This window comes from Equus asinus, chromosome 8 (genome assembly GCF_041296235.1).
Source record: "Equus asinus isolate D_3611 breed Donkey chromosome 8, EquAss-T2T_v2, whole genome shotgun sequence".
NCBI lineage: Eukaryota > Metazoa > Chordata > Mammalia > Perissodactyla > Equidae > Equus > Equus asinus.
The window spans coordinates 97,206,220-97,223,766 of NC_091797.1; the positions used below are offsets into that span (position 1 = coordinate 97,206,220).

At 53.5% G+C, this 17,547-nt stretch overlaps 1 protein-coding gene and 1 pseudogene across 1 annotated transcript; one reads left to right on the forward strand and one right to left on the reverse strand.

Moving 5' to 3' along the window:
* Window positions 1-1,766: 1,766 nt before the first annotated feature.
* On the forward strand, window positions 1,767-11,502 carry LOC139046105 (cationic amino acid transporter 4-like). The gene is made up of 5 exons (XM_070516864.1): window positions 1,767-1,855; window positions 8,646-9,660; window positions 9,972-10,546; window positions 10,801-10,909; window positions 11,010-11,502. The coding sequence occupies exons 2-5, from the start codon at window positions 8,679-8,681 to the stop codon at window positions 11,069-11,071; spliced, it is 1,728 nt and encodes a 575-aa protein (XP_070372965.1). The 5' UTR covers window positions 1,767-1,855; window positions 8,646-8,678; the 3' UTR covers window positions 11,072-11,502.
* A 1,674-nt stretch (window positions 11,503-13,176) lies between these two features.
* LOC139046035 (P2X purinoceptor 6-like) lies at window positions 13,177-16,780 on the reverse strand (annotated as a pseudogene).
* Window positions 16,781-17,547: the final 767 nt, after the last annotated feature.

A 17,547-nucleotide genomic window follows, 5' to 3' on the forward strand; every position in this document is an offset into this window, starting at 1 on the left:
GCACTGGTCTCCCCACTTCTTACTCTGCTCCTCTGTTTACCAGGCTCCATCGCTCTCTGACACCCAGCCCTTCCTGCCCCTGGAGCTCTTTCTTAGAAACAGTTTGATGCTTCATCTTTGATTTTGATAACAACTTTATTCTCATACCGTAATGCTCACCAACTGAAAATGTACACTTCAGTGGGTTGTAGTATAGCCACAGAATTGTGCAGCCATCGCTACCATCTAATTTCAGAACGTTTTCATCACCCCAAAAGGAAACTCTGTCCCCATTAGCAGTCTCTTCCCATCCCCCTCTCCCCCATCCCCTGGGCACCACTAATCTACTCTCTGTCTCTATGGATTTCTCTATTCTGGACATTTCATATCAAAGAAATCAGACAATATGTGGTCTTTGTAACTGACTTCTTTCACTTAGCATGATGTTCTCATGATTCATCCATGTTGTATCACCACTTAATTCATTCTCGTGGACAAATAATATTCCTTGTATGGATATTTCACATTTTATTTCTCCATCAGGAGTGAATGGACATTTCAACTGCTTCCACTGTGGGGCTACTATGAGTAATGCTGCTATGAAAATTCATGTACAAGTTTTTGTGTGGGCACATGTTTTCATGTTTTGGGTACATACCTAAGGGTGGAATGGCTGGACTATACAGTAACCTCATGTTTGGCATTTTAAGGAACTTCCCAATGGTTTTCTAAATCAGCTGCACCATCTTACATTCCCACCAGCAGTGTGTGAGGGTTGCAGTCGCTCCACATCATCTTCAACACTTGTTCTTCTCTGACTTTTGACTGTAGCCATCCTGGGGGTGCATCACACTGTGGTTTTGATTTGCATTTCCCTAATGACTAACGATGTCAAGAGGCTTTCCACATGCTTATTGGACGTTTGTGTATCTTCGTTGGGGAAATGTCTATTCAGATTATCCATTTTTAAATTGGGCTATTTATCTTTTTATTGTTGGTTTGTAAGAGTTCTTTCTATATTTGGGATAAAATCTCCTTATCAGACATATGATTTGCAAATATTATCTCCCATTTTGTGGATTATTTTCTTTTCACTTTCTTGATTGTATCCCCTGAAGCACGCAAATTTTTAATTTTGATGAAGCCCAACTTGTCTATATTTCTCTTGTCTTGCTTGAACTTTAGTGTCATGTTTAAAGAAACCATTGGGAGGAGGGAAAATGGGTAAATGAGGCCAATTATACATGATAGATGGAAACTGCAGTTTGGTGGTGAGCATGCTGTAGTGTATATAGATGTCCAATTCTCATGCCATACAGCTGATTCCTATACAATGTTATAAACCAATGTTACCTCAATAAAAACAAAACCTAAAAGAAAGAAAGAAGCCATTGCCTAACACAGAGTCATGCAGATTTCCTCCTATGTTTTCTTCTAAGAGTTCATTGGGAGTTTAGCTAACCTACTCCATAGCATTGCTGCCTCAGCATCCATTTTGTGTGACCAAGCCGCCTACAGGGGCCTAAAAGTGGCACTAGCCCCTCCCAAGAGTGCACGCCCTAGATAACCACCAGCAGAGTCACAAGTCAATGGAAGTTCCTGATATGACTCCTGCCACTGCCCTTGTCAGAAGCATTCTCCCTGTCTCCCAGGGCCTTCCCCCTGTGTGCCCCTTAGATAACAGCCCTGTGAAACTTACCAAAACCTCACTTGGTTTGAATTGACCAATCCTGACTTAGCCCGGGAACCCCAAGCCTCTGAATGCGAACCCCAATAAAGGCATATGCCCCAGGTTCCACCCTGCTCTCTGCCTGCCCTCTGCCTTAACCTCCTGGTGTGGCCCCTCAAGGTGTGCTGTGGACCTTCTCCAGGACCTGTGAGTAACAAACTTCTCTATTTCCATTCCTTTGTGCTTTGTTGTTGAACTGAGGTTCACCATCCAATACCCCCCAGGGTTTCTACTTAAAAAATGTTAATCTGACAAAGTCACAATACCTATTACAAGTGTACCTCATTCTATTGTGCTTTGCAGATATTGCAATTTTTACAAGCTGAGGTGCACAAGAAAATGGAGAATAACCCCCTTTTTCCTTCTGGTTCTCATGGCTGGTCAAAGAATTAAAAATGACATAAGGGGGGCTGGCCCCGTGGCTGAGTGGTTAAGTTCATGTGCATGGCTGCAGTGGCCCAGGGGTTCTCAAGTTCGGATCCTGGGCGTGGATGTGGCACCACTCATCATGCCATGTTGAGGTGGTGACCCACATGTTACAAGTAGAAGGATCTGAAACTAAGATATATACAACAATGTATGGTGGGGGGGTTTGGGGAGACAAAGCAGGGGAAAAAAAGAATATTGGCAGCAGTTGTTAGCTCAGGTGCCAATCTTTAAAAAAAATGACATAAGGCAGGTTATCAGGAGAAAATCAAAGTTTAATACATGTACATGGAAAATTCACATGAGACTGAAGAATTCCAAAGACAGTCAGGCAAAATGAGGTGTATGTGTCCTTGTCGACTAAGGAGAGGGAGATAGAGGTCTGAGACTTCAAGGGGGAGAAGGAAATGTACGGGAAGATGAAAAGAGGTCATATTTGGTAAACAAATGTTTGCATTGTCCCATCTACAGACAACGGGACCTGAAAGAGATCTTTTGGTAAAATGGCCCTTGCTAGATGCCTCCCTGCCCCCCACACCTAGAATTATCTTCCTCCTGGGACAGGCCCTTCCAGCTTAAATTCTTTTAGGCAATTTGGAGGAAGGTCAAATGTTCTTCCAGAGTCCTCTGAGCCTTGACTATCTTCATCTTGAAATAATCTGCACACCAGAGTGGCACATCTTGGGGTGGCCTGCCCTGAACCCCATCAGTTCCCTCCTCTGAAACTTCCCTGGAAGTTTCACATATTGAAAGCTGAGCTGGTGACTGTGGAGAGAGAAAATGAGTTAGTAGGGAAGTGGTGAGAAACCTGCAAAGGGAGAAAAGAACAGATTAGGAAGAGGATGAACAAGCAGAAAGGAAGGGATCAGGGCACATCTCCTCACATGCCATTAAGCCAGTTCCCCATCCTGGGAATGAGTCAGTCCAATGAAATGGGTGAGCTTCATTCACCTGATGGAAAATGCGAATCTTCTCTTTTAATAGATGGACGTTAGGTATTAGTTGCCCTTTTTGGTTCACATAAAAGCAACATTTTTCACCAATGACTGCACAAGCTCCTCCTTGCTGGGCAGGGTGTTCAGAGCACGTTGATTTTGGAGGACCACAGAGGCTAAGCTGTTAATCTGTGACCGCAGTATTTTCAAAGTCTGCATGGTGGTGTTGAACTTTTGTTCCATCACCACAGAGACATTTAAGATTGCTTTTCAAACTCATAATTTCCAAAGCTGGGAAATAACACTCTCAATGCTGAGAAGAACTAGGAGTTGTGACACACAAGTTGATTCTCTATGATTTCTCAATTGACACACTTATGTGCCACAATCTTATGAACAAAGGAGCACAAGTTTACGATGTGGACGGCATTTAGGGTGGAGTGTCTGGAGACAAAAGGGGCCAGTAATCCAAGTCCACATCATCGTGGCCAATTAGCTGGGAGACCTTTCTATACTTTGTTGCCACATAAAATAAAAAGACCAGGGGCCGGCCTGGTGGTGCATGGGTTAAATGCACATGTTCCGCTTTGGTGGCCCAGGGTTCGCCGGTTCGGATCCCAGGTGCAGACATGGCACCGCTTGGCACACCATGCTGTGGCAGGCATCCCACATATAAAGTAGAGGAAGATGGGCATGGATGTTAGCTTAGGGACAGTCTTCCTCAGCAAAAAGAGGATTGGCAGCAGTTAGCTGAGGGCTAATCTTCATAAAAAAAATAAAAAATAAATAAAAAGATCAGTGTGGTTTACAGACAAGGTTAGAGGTGAACCTCTAGTTCCCAGGGTCTGGAGTGTTCCATGACCTTTGCCACTGGTACTGTTAGTGCCTAAACATCTCCATTTTCTATGTGTTCCTGTCAACCTGGGGGAGCAGAACAGATGCAGAGTAGCTGGTACAGGAGGCTGTAGCCTCATTTGGGCAGCTATAAAGGCTGGTCCTGTCACCTGACCAAGTGAGTCCAGAGTTTGGATCCACCCATATATAGTTCATGGTATTGGGCAGCTTAACCACGTGGGCAGCTGCAATACCCCACGTTGGATAACGGTGGCTTGTAAGCCATCCAGAACATGTGGTGATTTGGCAAATGTTTGTGCCAAAGGGAGTAGTGTTGGAGTCACTTACAGTTTCCTTGAGAGGTTTAAAGATGCCACCTATGGAATCAAACCACAGAGTCTGATTGCAATATTGTCCTGCTGTGTCATCTGGGAAAGGTCCAGTGTCATGTTTACTTTCAATGCAAAGGAAACAATTTTCACCTATTGTCTTTCTCTGGGAAAGGGATAGTGCTAGAGCTTCTCTAGAGGTTTTCTGGGGCCCGCATGACTCACCAGGAGAAGAGGTGGAGTGACGTCTTCCTTGTCGTGGACACCATACCCTGTCGTTCATCCATCTTCCATGTTTAGTCCACCAGGTGTTCACATCAGCAGGAACAGAGACCAGTTCAGGTTCTTCTGTACTCTCTGGCTGTTGACATAAACAACAGTCAGATTGATTAGTTAGTGTGGCCAGGGTTTGGTAAACTTGCTTAAGGAGGTGTTTGGTCTGTGCTCAACCTGGTGAGGAGGAGAGGGTTAGTGAGAGCAAGACACAGTTTGGAAAAGAGCCCTTAGCGGAAGCTTAGAGAGGGGGAGTGGACAGATAGAGACTAGTGTTCTCCAGCCAGCTTTCTAGTAAATGATTAAAAAGAATATATATGTTCATTAATGGGAAAAGAGTTGTATGTGTGTGTGTGTCTGTGTGTATAGAAGTTTTAAAAGCAAGGGGGGAAAATAAGTGAAAGTGAGGTTTCTTGATCCATGATCTTGGCAAAAGCTGTTTACTCCATGAGGCCAGCTGCTTCTGGGGCCTGGGAATTGGCCCTGGAAATCTTTAGTCTAAGGTCACCTGTGGGGACTTCTCCCAGTTGTCTTGAGAGTGATGTTTTGGGTCTGTTTTGGCGTGGCTTGCATGGATCCAAGAAGATTTTTCCTATATTTTGATGGCAGCGTAGGTAGTCAGTAGGACTTCATAAGGTCCTTCCCAGTGAGGCGACAGTGCATTTTTTCTTCTAAAGACCTTGATGTACACCTGATCTCCTGGTCCAAAGGCCGACAAGTCTTGTCAGAAGGTGGGAGCCATGCCTCTTTTACGTGTTGATGATATGCTTCAAGTAGACTAGTTAATTTGTGTCTATAGCTTGTCATAGCACCAAAATGTTCACTTAAGTTCCCATAATATTCTCTTAATCCAGGCATGGAAGGCTTAGATGTCCCAGTAGGCATGGACATCTAAAAACTATTTCAAAAGGAGTCAACCCGTGTCTCCTATTTAGAATATTCTGGATCTTTATAAGGGCATGGGCAGAGCTTATGGCCATTTAAGTTGAGTTTTGTGGCAGACCTTTCCTAAGTCCTTTTCATGTCTAGATTTTATGTTCCACTTGCCCCGATGATTGATGATTGAGGGTGATATGGGGAATGAAATTTTATTGCATAGCCCAGAGTTTCTTCAAGCAAGTGGTTACCTCTGCTGTACAGTGAGCTCCTCGCTCTGCTTCAATCCGGAAAGGAAGCCGGAACAAGGAACAGCTGCAGTTGTTAATTTCTGTCCCACTGTTTGGCCTCTGCACGTCTAGTTAGATAGCACTCAGTGCCTCCACTAACCATGCAGACGATGACCAAACAGTGAGGACAGCCTAAAGCTGAGGCGAGGCTGTAAAGTCCATTTGGAGTGCCACACAAGACAGTGTGGGCCCGGGAGGGCTTCCTGGCACACACTGGTGTCTCCAGAAACTTGGTGAGGTTGGCAAGTGGTGCACTGGGAAATAATTGGGTCAGAAATTGTGTGGATGCCAGGGAATACCAATTTTCTTTTACTTCCTTGACTGTCCCCCATCTACACATGTGTCCCATTTGGAGGGAGATAAGTTCCAGCCAAAAAGTCAAAGAAAAGGAGCTACAGGAAGTCCCTTTGGCCCAGTGTCTAACCCATCTGATCCTTGTTTGGTGCAATGTTGTATCCAACTGTCTTTTTCAGATTGTGGGGCATTTGCCTGATAGTTAATAATGTGAGTCAGGGATAAAGGCAGGTTTGAAAATTGGGTGGAGAAAGGACAAGGGGTCCATGGTGAGCTGCACATTTAGCAGCTCTGTCAGCCTGTTGTTTCCTGAAGATTTGACATGAGCCTCCTGAGTGTGGGCTGAACACAGAACAATGGCACTTTGCGAAGGGAGGTTAACAGCTTGTAATAGGGCAGCAATTGAGTGTCCGTTAGCAATGGGAGTTCCTCCAGAAGTTAAGACTCCAGGTGATTTCCAAACTGTGCCCACAGCATGGCAGACTCCAAAAGCACATGTGAAATCCATGTGAAGAGTGGCAGTTTTCCCTTTTGTTCACGTGCAGGTTCTAATGAGAGCTATGATCCAGCAGCTTGGGTGATTTTACAGTCAGCAAAGAACAAGCTTTGAGCATTTCATGTGGGGAAACCCTGGCATAACCAGTTATTATGTTTCCCCAGAAACTCCATGTATAGGAGCCGTCACAAAACAGAAGTAAGTCTGGGATTTCTAAAGGGATGTCTGAGAGATCCTCTCATGGCTTTGAGACCATTTCTATGTTGCAGGGCAATCATGTGGGATGGAGTGGGGCTCTCCATCATCAGGGAGGGGTAATAAGGTAGCTGGATTCACAGTGTTACAAGGATGTAAGATGATGGTAGGGTTAGTTAAGAGCACACTTACAGGTGGTGTGTGGACGTGTAGAGAGGTGTTGTGTCCTGCGAACTTGTAAAACAGCAGACACACCCTGGGGAACATAGAGATGACTGGGAGTGCCTAATGTTAGAGTACTGGCTTAGTCAGGGTGGCAGCTGTAGCCACTGCACATAAGCAGAGGGCATACCCAATGCCACAGGGTCTAGCTGGCATGAGAAATATGCTGTAGGACATGTCTGAGAGGCAAAGACTGTCCTAGAATGGGGGCAGCAGTTCAGTTATTTTCATGGCAGTAAGATGAAAAGGTTTGTCAAAGTTCGATAAGCCAAGAGCCAGGGGTGTGGACAAAGGTAATTTTAAGGCTTCACAGGAGTTTAATGGCTCTGAAGGCCGGGAAATAGGCTGTGGGGCGATGTCTGGGAGAAGAGCAGACGGAGGGTTAGCAGGGGCTGCAGAATCAAGAATCCACTGGGGCAGTAACCAGCTGCCCCTAGATGTTTATGTAGCTGTTTCTTCATTTTGGGGAGAAGGGTGGACAAAGTGGACTCAAGGCATTTGGGGTGAGCCGTTGAATGCCTTGACATGGCTCCTGTCCCGAGTAGGTCCCAGTCATCTGCACCCACTGAGGTTTAGATCTGGAGGCTTTATGGCCTCGAGCAGCTCGTGCCTTCATGAGAGTGAGGGGTCTGTAAGGGCTCCCTGTTTACAGAGTAGAAAGTCATCCACATACTGAACAGGATGGCCCAGGGCCTCTCAGCCACATTCAGACCCTCACCTTACCAGCGTCTTGCCTGACTCCCGCAGCCCCCACACCTCCCAGGGTTGAGGGGCCTGGATGGTGCCCCGCTGGTGGAGTCCGTGTGCTGGGATGAGGGATCAAGGAGGGTGTCTGCAGCAGTGAAAGTGGGTGGGCTCTAGATAGCCCCCTCAGACCTAGACCTTAACCTCCACCCACATCCTGAGGTCACCCCGGTGACCTGGGCTAGTCACTTACCTGGTGGCCTGGGCTTCCTCATCAGTGAACTGGGCACAGTCATAGGGCTTCCCTAGAACCTGGGGAGCTCTGGTCTTGACCGTGTGAAGTGTGGGCAGGGTGGGCTGAGTGCACGGGTGACTGCGAGGCAGGGCCCAGCGCTGGATCTGGTACCCAGGAGTTGGGTGAGCCATCCACACAGATCTGCAGCAGAGGTTACAGTAGGTGAGCTGCAGCAAGTCCTGAACGATGAACTCAAGCAGGAGAGGAGGCAAAGGCTCCAGTACATGAGAACAGGGGCAAGGAGCACTTACTCTGCCAGCAGCACTGTGGCAGTGTATGTTGGCACAGGGCCCAGAGAGCCCCCACTCCTGGCAGGTGCACTGATAGACCAGCCTGGCAAGGCAGGGGGATGGGGATGAATGTCTCAGTCTGAGGCCAGGTGTCCACCTGGGCATAGCCCAGGGCCACAGCATCTCTCCTGTTCCAAGTCCTGGAGGCCTGGCCCAGCTCCAGGGAAGCGTCATAGTTCTACCCTGCTCTGGGATCCCAGACCACTGGAGCGTTTCCTAGCCAGGCTCCCTGGGGCTACCCCCTACTCACCCTCAGAGCCCCTCCCAAACACCCAGTCCCTTACCCAGGAGGCAGGACGAAGGGATCCCCACACTTTCCTGTGGCCTCCTGCCCACCCTGCTGGCAGGCCCTGAGCCTGCCTCATCCAGCCCTGCAGCTGCCAGTGGTTCCAGGCTTGGGTCCCCAGGGCAGGGTCAGAGCATGGACTGAAGGCTGGTCAGGACCCCCCTGGTCAGGACCCACCTGGACAGCCTGTCACTCCCCTCTTACCCTTGTAGGTGCCGGTTTGGTGCTCCTCTCAGCTGCCAACCATGGCCTGGGGACTGCCCAGCACCGCCAGCCTGGCACGCTTCTGCCGGAAGCTGAACCGGCTGAAGACGCTGGAGGAATCCACCACGAAGAGACCGCGGCGGCGCCACCTGACCACGCTGGACCTGACCCTGCTGGGTGTGCGTGGCATGGTGGGCTCGGGCCTCTATGTGTTCACAGGCATTGTGGCCAAGGGGATGGCCGGCCCCGCAGTGGTTGTGTCTTTCAGCATGGCTGCCGTGGTCTCCCTGCTGGCAGCCCTAAGCTACGCAGAGTTAGGGGCATGTGTGCCCCTCACAGGTTCTGCCTACCTGTTCACCTACGTGTCCATGGGTGAGCTGTGGGCCTTCCTCGTTGGTTGGAACATAGTCTTCAGGTACCTCATTGGTGGTGCCGCTGTGGCCCGTGCCTGGAGTGGCTATCTGGATGCCATCTTTAGCCACAGCATTCGCAGCTTCACCGAGGCCCATGTGGGCATCTGGCAGGTGCCCTTCCTGGCCCGGTACCCTGACTTCTTGGCTACTGGCATCCCACTTTTGGCCTCCGCTTTTGTCTCCTCTGGAACTCGCATCTCTCCCTGCCTTGACCACACCCTGTCTGCCATCAACCTGGTCATCATCCTCTTCATCATCATCCTGGGGTTTGTCCTGGCCCGCCCGCACAACTGGAGCACTGAGGAGGGCGGCTTTGCACCCTTCGGCTTTCCTGGCATCATGACTGGTGCCGCCATCTGCTTCTATGCCTTCGTGGGCTTTGATGTCATCGCTGCCTCCAACGAGGAGGCCTGGAACCCAAAGCGAGCGGTACCTGTGGCCATCGCCATCTCACTTGGCCTGGTGGCTGGTGCCTACATCCTCGTCTCCACTGTGCTCACCCTCATGGTGCCCTGGCATCGCCTGGACCCTTACTGGGCTCTCGCTGATGTCTTCTACCAGCGGGGTTATAGCTGGGCGGGTGTCATTGTGGCAGGTGGTGCAATCTGCGGTAAGGGGCCATTCCGGGCAAGGTGGGAGGGGATGGGATGGTGGGGCCCTTTCTTAAGCCTCCAGGGAGCACATCTCTATGTGCTGGTAGCTGCATCATGAGCCCACTGGGTCTATGACCTAAACTGGGGTGTCCCATTCCTGGGTGGTGAGGGGAAAAAATCCAGCACTCACATACACTCAGGCTCACTCTCAGAGCCCAGAGAAACTCACACTTGTGTTTCCAAGAGGCCACCCATGCCCTGGCCCCCAGCAGCAGCCCCTGGGAGCCTGTGCACCAGGCTGACCTCTCTCCCCCCGCCTCTGCCACAGCCATGACCACTGCTCTACTCAGCTACCTCTTTGACCTGCAAATGATCGCCCATGCCGTGGCTGCCGACGGGCTCTTCTTCCAGGTGTTTGCCCAAGTGCATCCCCGGACCAAGATGCCCGTGGTGGGCATCCTGCTGTTTGGGGTCCTCATGGCCTTCCTGGCACTGCTGCTGGATCTTGATGCACTGATCCAGTTCCTGTCCATCTGCCCACTGCTGGACTACACATTCGTGGCCACCAGCATTATCGTGCTACGCTTCCAAAAGCCCCATTCATCCAGCTCCTCGGCCTCAGGCAGCCCTGAGGGCACTGAGCCCGGGCAGCTGCGACCAGTCCTGAGGCCCTACCTCCGCTTCCTGGGTGGGTGCAGACCTGGAGACGCTGTGGCTTGGGCCCTCGGTGTCCTGGTGGCCTCAGCCATCACCCTGGACTGCGTGCTGGTCTTTGGGGACTCGGTCCTGCACCTCCCGCCCTGGGGCTACACCCTGCTGCTCCTGCTCAGCTCCGCCACATTTCTGCTCAGTCTCCTCGTCCTGGGGGCCCACCAGCAACAGCGTCAGCAGGACACCTTTCAGGTACTTCCTCCAGCCAGCGCCCACCACGCTCAGCCCAGCCGGCTCCCTTCACCCCTTCCTCCTCTGCCATGGCAGGATGCACCAGGGCCGCAGGGCGGGGGAGGCCAGTACCCCACACCCCTCTCTCTGCATGGCAGGTGGGCCCTTGTCTCCGGAATCTCCAGAGGCAGAGAAAGGCTCTGTGGACTCCCAAGAAATCAGGCCCTGGGCCAGCAGCCCTTCCCTGCATCCCAGCCCAGCCCTTGTCCCCTCAGGTTCCCATGGTGCCCCTGACTCCCGCCCTGAGCATCCTCCTCAACATCTTCCTCATGCTGCACCTGAGCTACGTGACCTGGCTGAGCTTCTCCATCTGGCTGCTGATTGGTGAGTGGGGGCCTGGCTGGGACCCTGGGGGGCTGCAGGGGGAGGGCAAGCAGGGAAGCAGGGCTGGGACCTGCCCCTCAGGCTTGTGACACCCTTGTAGGACTCACGGTATATTTTGGCTACGGCATCTGGCACAGCAAGGAGAACTCCAGGAGCGGCTAAAGGTTGACTGCCACACACAGCAGCCTGGAGGAGACGGTGCCGGCCCTGCAGACCCCCAGCCAGGCACCAGCCCAGGAGCCCAGACATACGGAGCAGCCCTCTAGTCCATGAGGACCGCTGGGGCCTGCCTGCCCTCCCCCACCTCCTTGGGAGGCCAGAGGGGCTGGCAGCCCCTTTATCTGGGGCAGCTCAGGTTTGCAGACCTACCCAAGCCGGGGGGTCCTCAGGACCTCAGGACCTTAGCCAAGGTGCCGAGCTTCGAGTCTTTGGGAGTGGGCCATGGCCAGTGCTGGTGTGGTGGACTCTGCCCAGTGCCTTCCAGTTTATGACCAACTCCAGGTACCTGGGCAGATTGGAGTAGGGTGGGCAGGGAAGAGGTCCGAGCCCCAGGGACCCACAATAGTAACTGCTCGACCAGCCATGTGGCCTGCTGCCATGTCCACTGTGGTGTTCTTTGTGGCACTGAGCCCTCACCTACCCCTGGGATCTAGATGATTGTCCCCAATCCACAGCAAGGGAGTTGAGGTTCCATTAGGGGGAGGTGCCAGTGCTGGGACAGCCCTGAGTCAGGGACATGGCCAGGCCTGGGTCCAGGGGTCCTGCCCTTGGGGCACTGCCCTCTGCCCAGCTCAGAGGGGAGCTACACACACCACCCACAGTGGGGTCCATGACAGGGTGGGGCTAGGCTCCCTCCCAGGCTCCCCTCATGTCCCCTGGGGGGCAGATCCAGCAAGTGGAGTCTGGCCCCGAAGGAGGCCGCCTAGAAAAGCAGTGCAGTTCCAGGGTTCCCTCAGTTTCCCAGGGCCCCCAGAGAGCAGGGCATGTCCTGAGCCCTGCTCCAGATGGAGAGGCCCCCCTGCCCAGGCACATGCATCTCTCAGGCACAGGCCCATATGGCCCAAACTATCCCCTGGGCGTGCACCCACATGCAGACTGAGGCAGCAGCTGTTTCCCAGCCCAGGGCTGCCTGCAGCTTCCAGCAGCCTCTCTCCCTGCCGCCCCCTCAGGGCTTTGTGACAAAGGCTCGGGATGGGACACACATGGGCAGGTGGGTGCACAGGCGCCTGGGCCTGCTCCAGGGACCTTCCAGCCCACCTGTGGTGTTGGGGGCCCTATCCTTGCAGGTCCTCAGACCCACCCTGCACGCCCTGTGGTCTCCCCAAGGCCATGCTCCATCTACCATAGACACCTCTCCCTCCTGTTCCTGCCTGTGAGGACCACACAGGAAGCCGTTGGCTTTGGCAGCTTTACTCATCCACTCTCTGCAGTCTCGACATCACTTTCTTTGGGCCCCAAGGACAACCAGGGACATGTGACCCCACTCCAAAAACTGGGTCTCAGGGCTGTGATCTCTCACCCCAGCCCTTCTGTGCCCCCCTCCATGGACACTCTCTTGGGGGTGAGAGGCAGCAGGGACCCCAAGGATTTGCTGAGGCTCCAGATGCCAGATGATTCCAGAAGTTTCCCAGCCTGAGCCCCAGGCCTTCCCTCCCCATCCTGGCCCATGTCGCTCCACCAGCAAGCTGCCTGCATGGCCCTGCTCACCAGGGACCCATGAGGAGGCAGCCCCTTGTTTCCCTGGCATGGGTACCACAAATCCAGCCCCTCCCTGGGACCCAGAGAGGATTGGCTCCTGCAGCCCCGGCCCTCCCCTCCTACTGCGTGTCCAGGACATGGGGAAATTCTCTAGCAGACAAGACTCAGGCCCCCAGGGGGATTCCAGAGACTGAATTAGTTCAGCCTGCTGGGGGAGGGACAGTCTCTCTGGCAGCTGAAGGGTGGAATTCTGCCCCCACCACCTGCCCTGGTCCTGCTAGGGCTTCAGCCATTAGTCCTCAAGGTTAGGCCCCCAGACTTCTCAGTCCTGTACCCCCAACCCTGAACCCCAACCAGCAGAGAAAGGCTACAGGCCTCAGGAATGGGCCAGGGAGTGCATGCCAGGCCCACCCTGGTGACAGTGTCCAGCTCCCAGCTGCAGCAGTGGGGGCAGGTGCTGGGTCCCCTCTGAGGCAACTGAGCACCCGGATGTGGGGTGGGGAAGCCATCTGTCTGCTCAGGGTTGACAGTCCCCTTTGGGGCCTTTGCCTGCAGATGAAGACAGAAGGTCAGGGCTCCAGCCACCATCCTCTGAAGTGTAGCCCAGGGTCAGGCAGGCCCACAGCCCCCTCCTCATGCTTGGTCCTCCAGTAGAAATGGGCTTCTCCATCCACGTACAACAGCCGCATGTCACAGAAGAAGGTGATCTGGGAGAGGTGGGGCAGACCCATGACCTGGTCCCAAACTGCAATGTTGTCACCTCCCCAGTCCTCACCCCAAGACTTGATGTCAGCTCAGGGGACTCGAGGGGGCACTTGGGGGGCACGTGCTTGCTGGCAGCCAGAGGGAGCCACGATGGCCAGACTCACCACACCCAGCTGAGCCGCTCCAGTGCCCAGAGTGAGGGTTGTGGGGATGAGCCCCAACTTCCCTGCCTGAGAGAGACCTGGGCTGAGCCTCTCTGCCTGTGGCTGTCACCCCCTCCCGCCCCTCACCCCTGCCCACCTCCACGTGCCCTGGTCTGACCCCTACCTGCCCAGTGACGAGGTTGTGGAAGCAGATCCTGTAGAGCTGAGCAGGCTCCAGACCTCCATACCTGAGGCCTCGCCCCAGTGAGCAGCTGTCCTGGGGCAGGAGAGAGTCCAGTGGCTGCTCTGCCCACTCCTGGGGGGCCTGGCCCTCACAGGCCTCATCTTACTCATCCACTGACTCCATCCACCCCAGCCTGAGTCCTGGGTCTCAGCCCTGTGTCACTGCTGAGGACACAGGGGACAAGCAAGCTGGGACCTGCCTCTCAGAAGCTCCCTGCCTGCTGAGGGGACAGGGACAGAAGGGTCCCTAAACAGACACTGGCAGTAGGGGTGGGGGAGGTGGGGCAGGCCCGGGGCTGTGGGGTCCAGAGAGGGGCACTCACTCTCCCCTGGTAACCAGGGAAGACTTCCTGCCTGGAGCCCCTAAGTCTGGATTCCCAGGGCTCAGGAAGGAGCTCTAGGCAGAGATGGAGGGTGGGGACAGCGCAGAGGGGAGGGGAGTAGGGTGTGGGTGGGTCCAGCCCCACGTGGTTGCAAAGAGCTGGGGGGCCAGCAAAGCCAGGCCAGGAGGGCCCAACGTGCAGCGTCACGGATGTCACCTCCAGGCCTGGTGGCTGTGTGCATGTCTGTGTGAGGGTGACGAGGTGACATGATGGGGCAGAAGGATGGGACAGGTGTGCTTAGGAGACTCAAAGACAGGACAATACACACATCACAAGATCCCTGAGTCCATCCTGGATCAGAAAATAAAAAGATTTAGGACAATTACTGACACAGCTGGGGAAATTTAAACATTAGATTTATCTGCCAATATTAGTTTTCTTGAGTGTGACAAGAGGACAGTCGTCACCTGGGAAGGTCCTCCTTCTCAGGACAGTGTTGAGAAGGGTGAGTGTCCAGATATCTGCCACCTACTTTCGAACGGTTTCCTGTGAAACCCATCTAAATATATCCATTTCTCTCTAGAGAGGGAGAGAAAGTCAATGGGGCAAAAATGGTGAAAAAAAAATAAAACCAAACCTAGTGAACCTAAATGAAGGCAATATCGGTTTTCACTGTACTAATCTTGGAAGTTTTCCTTAGATTTCTGTAATCTTTTAGACAGAACCTTAAGGGAAAAGTAAAAAGAAAGCCCCTTTGCCATGGAGGGAGGTGCTGGAGGCTGGGTGGAGTGGAGGAAGGGCTGGGGTGAGGGGTCCCAGCTGCAGCAGGGTGTGGGGACAGATGGGGTGGAGGCCAAAGGGCTCAGGAAGGAGGCTGGATGGGGCCTGTGCTGGGGGACCTGGAGCTGAGAGACCCCCTCCTGCCCTGGGACCCTCTCACACACACAGCAGAGCGTCCAGAGGGATCGGCCAGGCTGTGGTGTGTCCTGGCCACTGCAGGAGGACAGGTGGGGGAGGACCTGGCTGAGGAGCAGCGGGTGGGCAGTGGGGCTGCACCTGAAGTTGGAGCTCCTCTCCTGTAGCTGGAAGGAGTCATGGGGCTGGCAGTCATAGCCGCCGGCATCCAGTCACAATCCCAGCGGACATGGATGCCACAGCACTGTCCTGCACACAGCGCATCACTGCTCCACCAGCACAAGGGCCTGGGATCCTTTCCTCAAGGCCTCCCACAACCCTGCCCCCACATATCCACCAGCAATGCCAGGTCCTCAAAGACCCCTCCAGTTGCACCCATGAGGTCCCCAGTGTGGAACACAGGGCAGTAGGGGCTGAAGCATGGATCCTAGCAGCAGTGCTTGAAATAGATGGTGTCCCATGTCTGCAAGGCAATGGACCTGAGAGGAAGTGGGGTTGGGAGTTGGGCCAAGAGGGGACAAGGAGGATATGGGACCAGCCAGGACCCACCATGCTTACTTGGAGATGTTGAACTTGCTGAAGGAGACAGTGATTTTGACAAACAGTGCGAAGTTCTCAGCCTGGACCAGCAGGGGCTTCCTACAGGTATGGGGAGGTAAGGGGCAGGCTCTGCTGGTCCTGGGACCTGCCCTGGGTGTCGTAGACATTTACACAGTTTAGGTCACTCTCCATGGGGCATCAGGCCTGCATCTCACAGATACTGTGGATCCCATTTAACACTACACATTGGCCCCTTTTGATGCCTTGAAAACACAAGACAAACTCCAGGCCTCCAATCCCCACAGGGCCTGGGAAAGGAGTGGGCAGGGGGCTGCTGGCAGAAAGAAGAGATGGAAAGACACCTGCATTTGGGAGCCACACAGGGTCCCAACCCAGACCCTTGAACCCCACTCCAATGGAGGCGCTGGAAGACAGGGCCCACAGTTACGGTGGCTGTGCATCCCCAACTCCCCTTCAGGACAGTCCTCAACAGCCCAGCAGGTCCCCAGTGGGATGGAGGGAGCTGAGGTTGTGAGAGAGCAGAGCTGTCCAGGCCCAGGAGGTGTCTCCCCTGCGTGACCCAGCCTTGCAGTCCCCAGGGACACAACCCTCCCATGCTTAACCCCCAGGTTCCCTGAGTTTGGGCACATGGGAAAGCTGGAGGGTGCAAATAAAAGGAGGTGGTCAGAGAGCAAGGGCAAGCAGCCTCTGGCCAGATAGGGGTGCAGCGCTGTCTCCCAAGGGAGAGTGAGACTCCTTCCCTCCTGACAGTTCTGTTCCCGAGGGAGCAGCAGTGACTCCTCGAGGCCCAGCTGCAGCTTCTGGCCCCATTGCAGGACTGGCCGCCTTGGCTGTGATGTCTGTGCAGGAGCTCCTTGAGGTGGAGACAGTGGAGTTTTGCAAGCCTGGTCTGGGGCAGGCTTGGCAGGTGTTTACTGCAGGCTGCGACACTACAAGGACACAGTGCATGTGCTGGGAGGGACCAGATGACCAGGCCCCTGAGAGGAGCTGGCAGGAATCCGCTATTCTCAGGAAGCCGGCTTGTCAGATCTGGTGGATTACCCAGCCCCTGTAGTTTCAAGGGAAGGGCTAGAAGCCCGGAGAGGAGCAAAGAGGATCACACAGATTCCAGAAAACACAGACCTGTGGTCCCAGCACAATTTCAGGACAGTCTACAAACCGAACATTAACTAGACGTCTCTGAGCATTTAGAAAGGGAAGAATGTTGTGTGTGTTTCCAAATGCCAGCACATCCTCTGTGCACGTCCCTCACCTTGTATGAGCACAGTGCGAACCACGGACATGTGGCACCCCAGCCACTGTGGTGGGACCAACGACCAGGACTCAGGGGACGGGGCCATACAGTTACCCTCCAGCCCAGCAAGCGATTCAGTGTTAGACTCAGTTAAAGAAAGATGTCACCGTGAAGGTAGGCTTCCAGGGCTGTGTCCTGGGTCCCAACTGTTCACACAAAATCCAAAACTGGGAAACTGCACATGAAAAACTGGCTAAGATGGTAAATTTTTTGTTATGTGCATTTTATGGCAATAACTGAAATTGGAAACACATCCACAACTGGAGAGGAAAGGGAATGTTCTTTGTGGTATCAGTGGCTCCCTGGGACATCCCCAGGTGGTAGGAAATGGTGAGATTTTGGGAAGAGTCTCCATTTTTGCATGAATGGGCAAGAAGAGGGTGGGGCACTCTGGCTTGACCACAGTTGTAGAGAAAAATACCCAGAGAACACAAGTGACCCTGTGCTGAGCCTAAGAAGGAGTGTGCTGTGTTTGCACACAAAACGGAGGCTGCTCTGGGACACATTAATAAAAGCTGGGCATAGAGAAGGGGAGGTGATCTTCCAGCTTGGCTCTTGCTATGAGAGCCCACCTAAGCATTGTGCCCAGTTCTGGGTGTTACACAGCCAGGCCTTCTCCCCTGGGATGTGCTGCGGTTGCTGGGTGAGGGATCGCAGCACAGGGTGGGATTGGTGTGGAGTCAGATCCTCTGTGCTGCACCCAATGGTGGACATCACTCCTTTTCTGACCTGCCCCTCCTCTCCACCCCCCTGCTT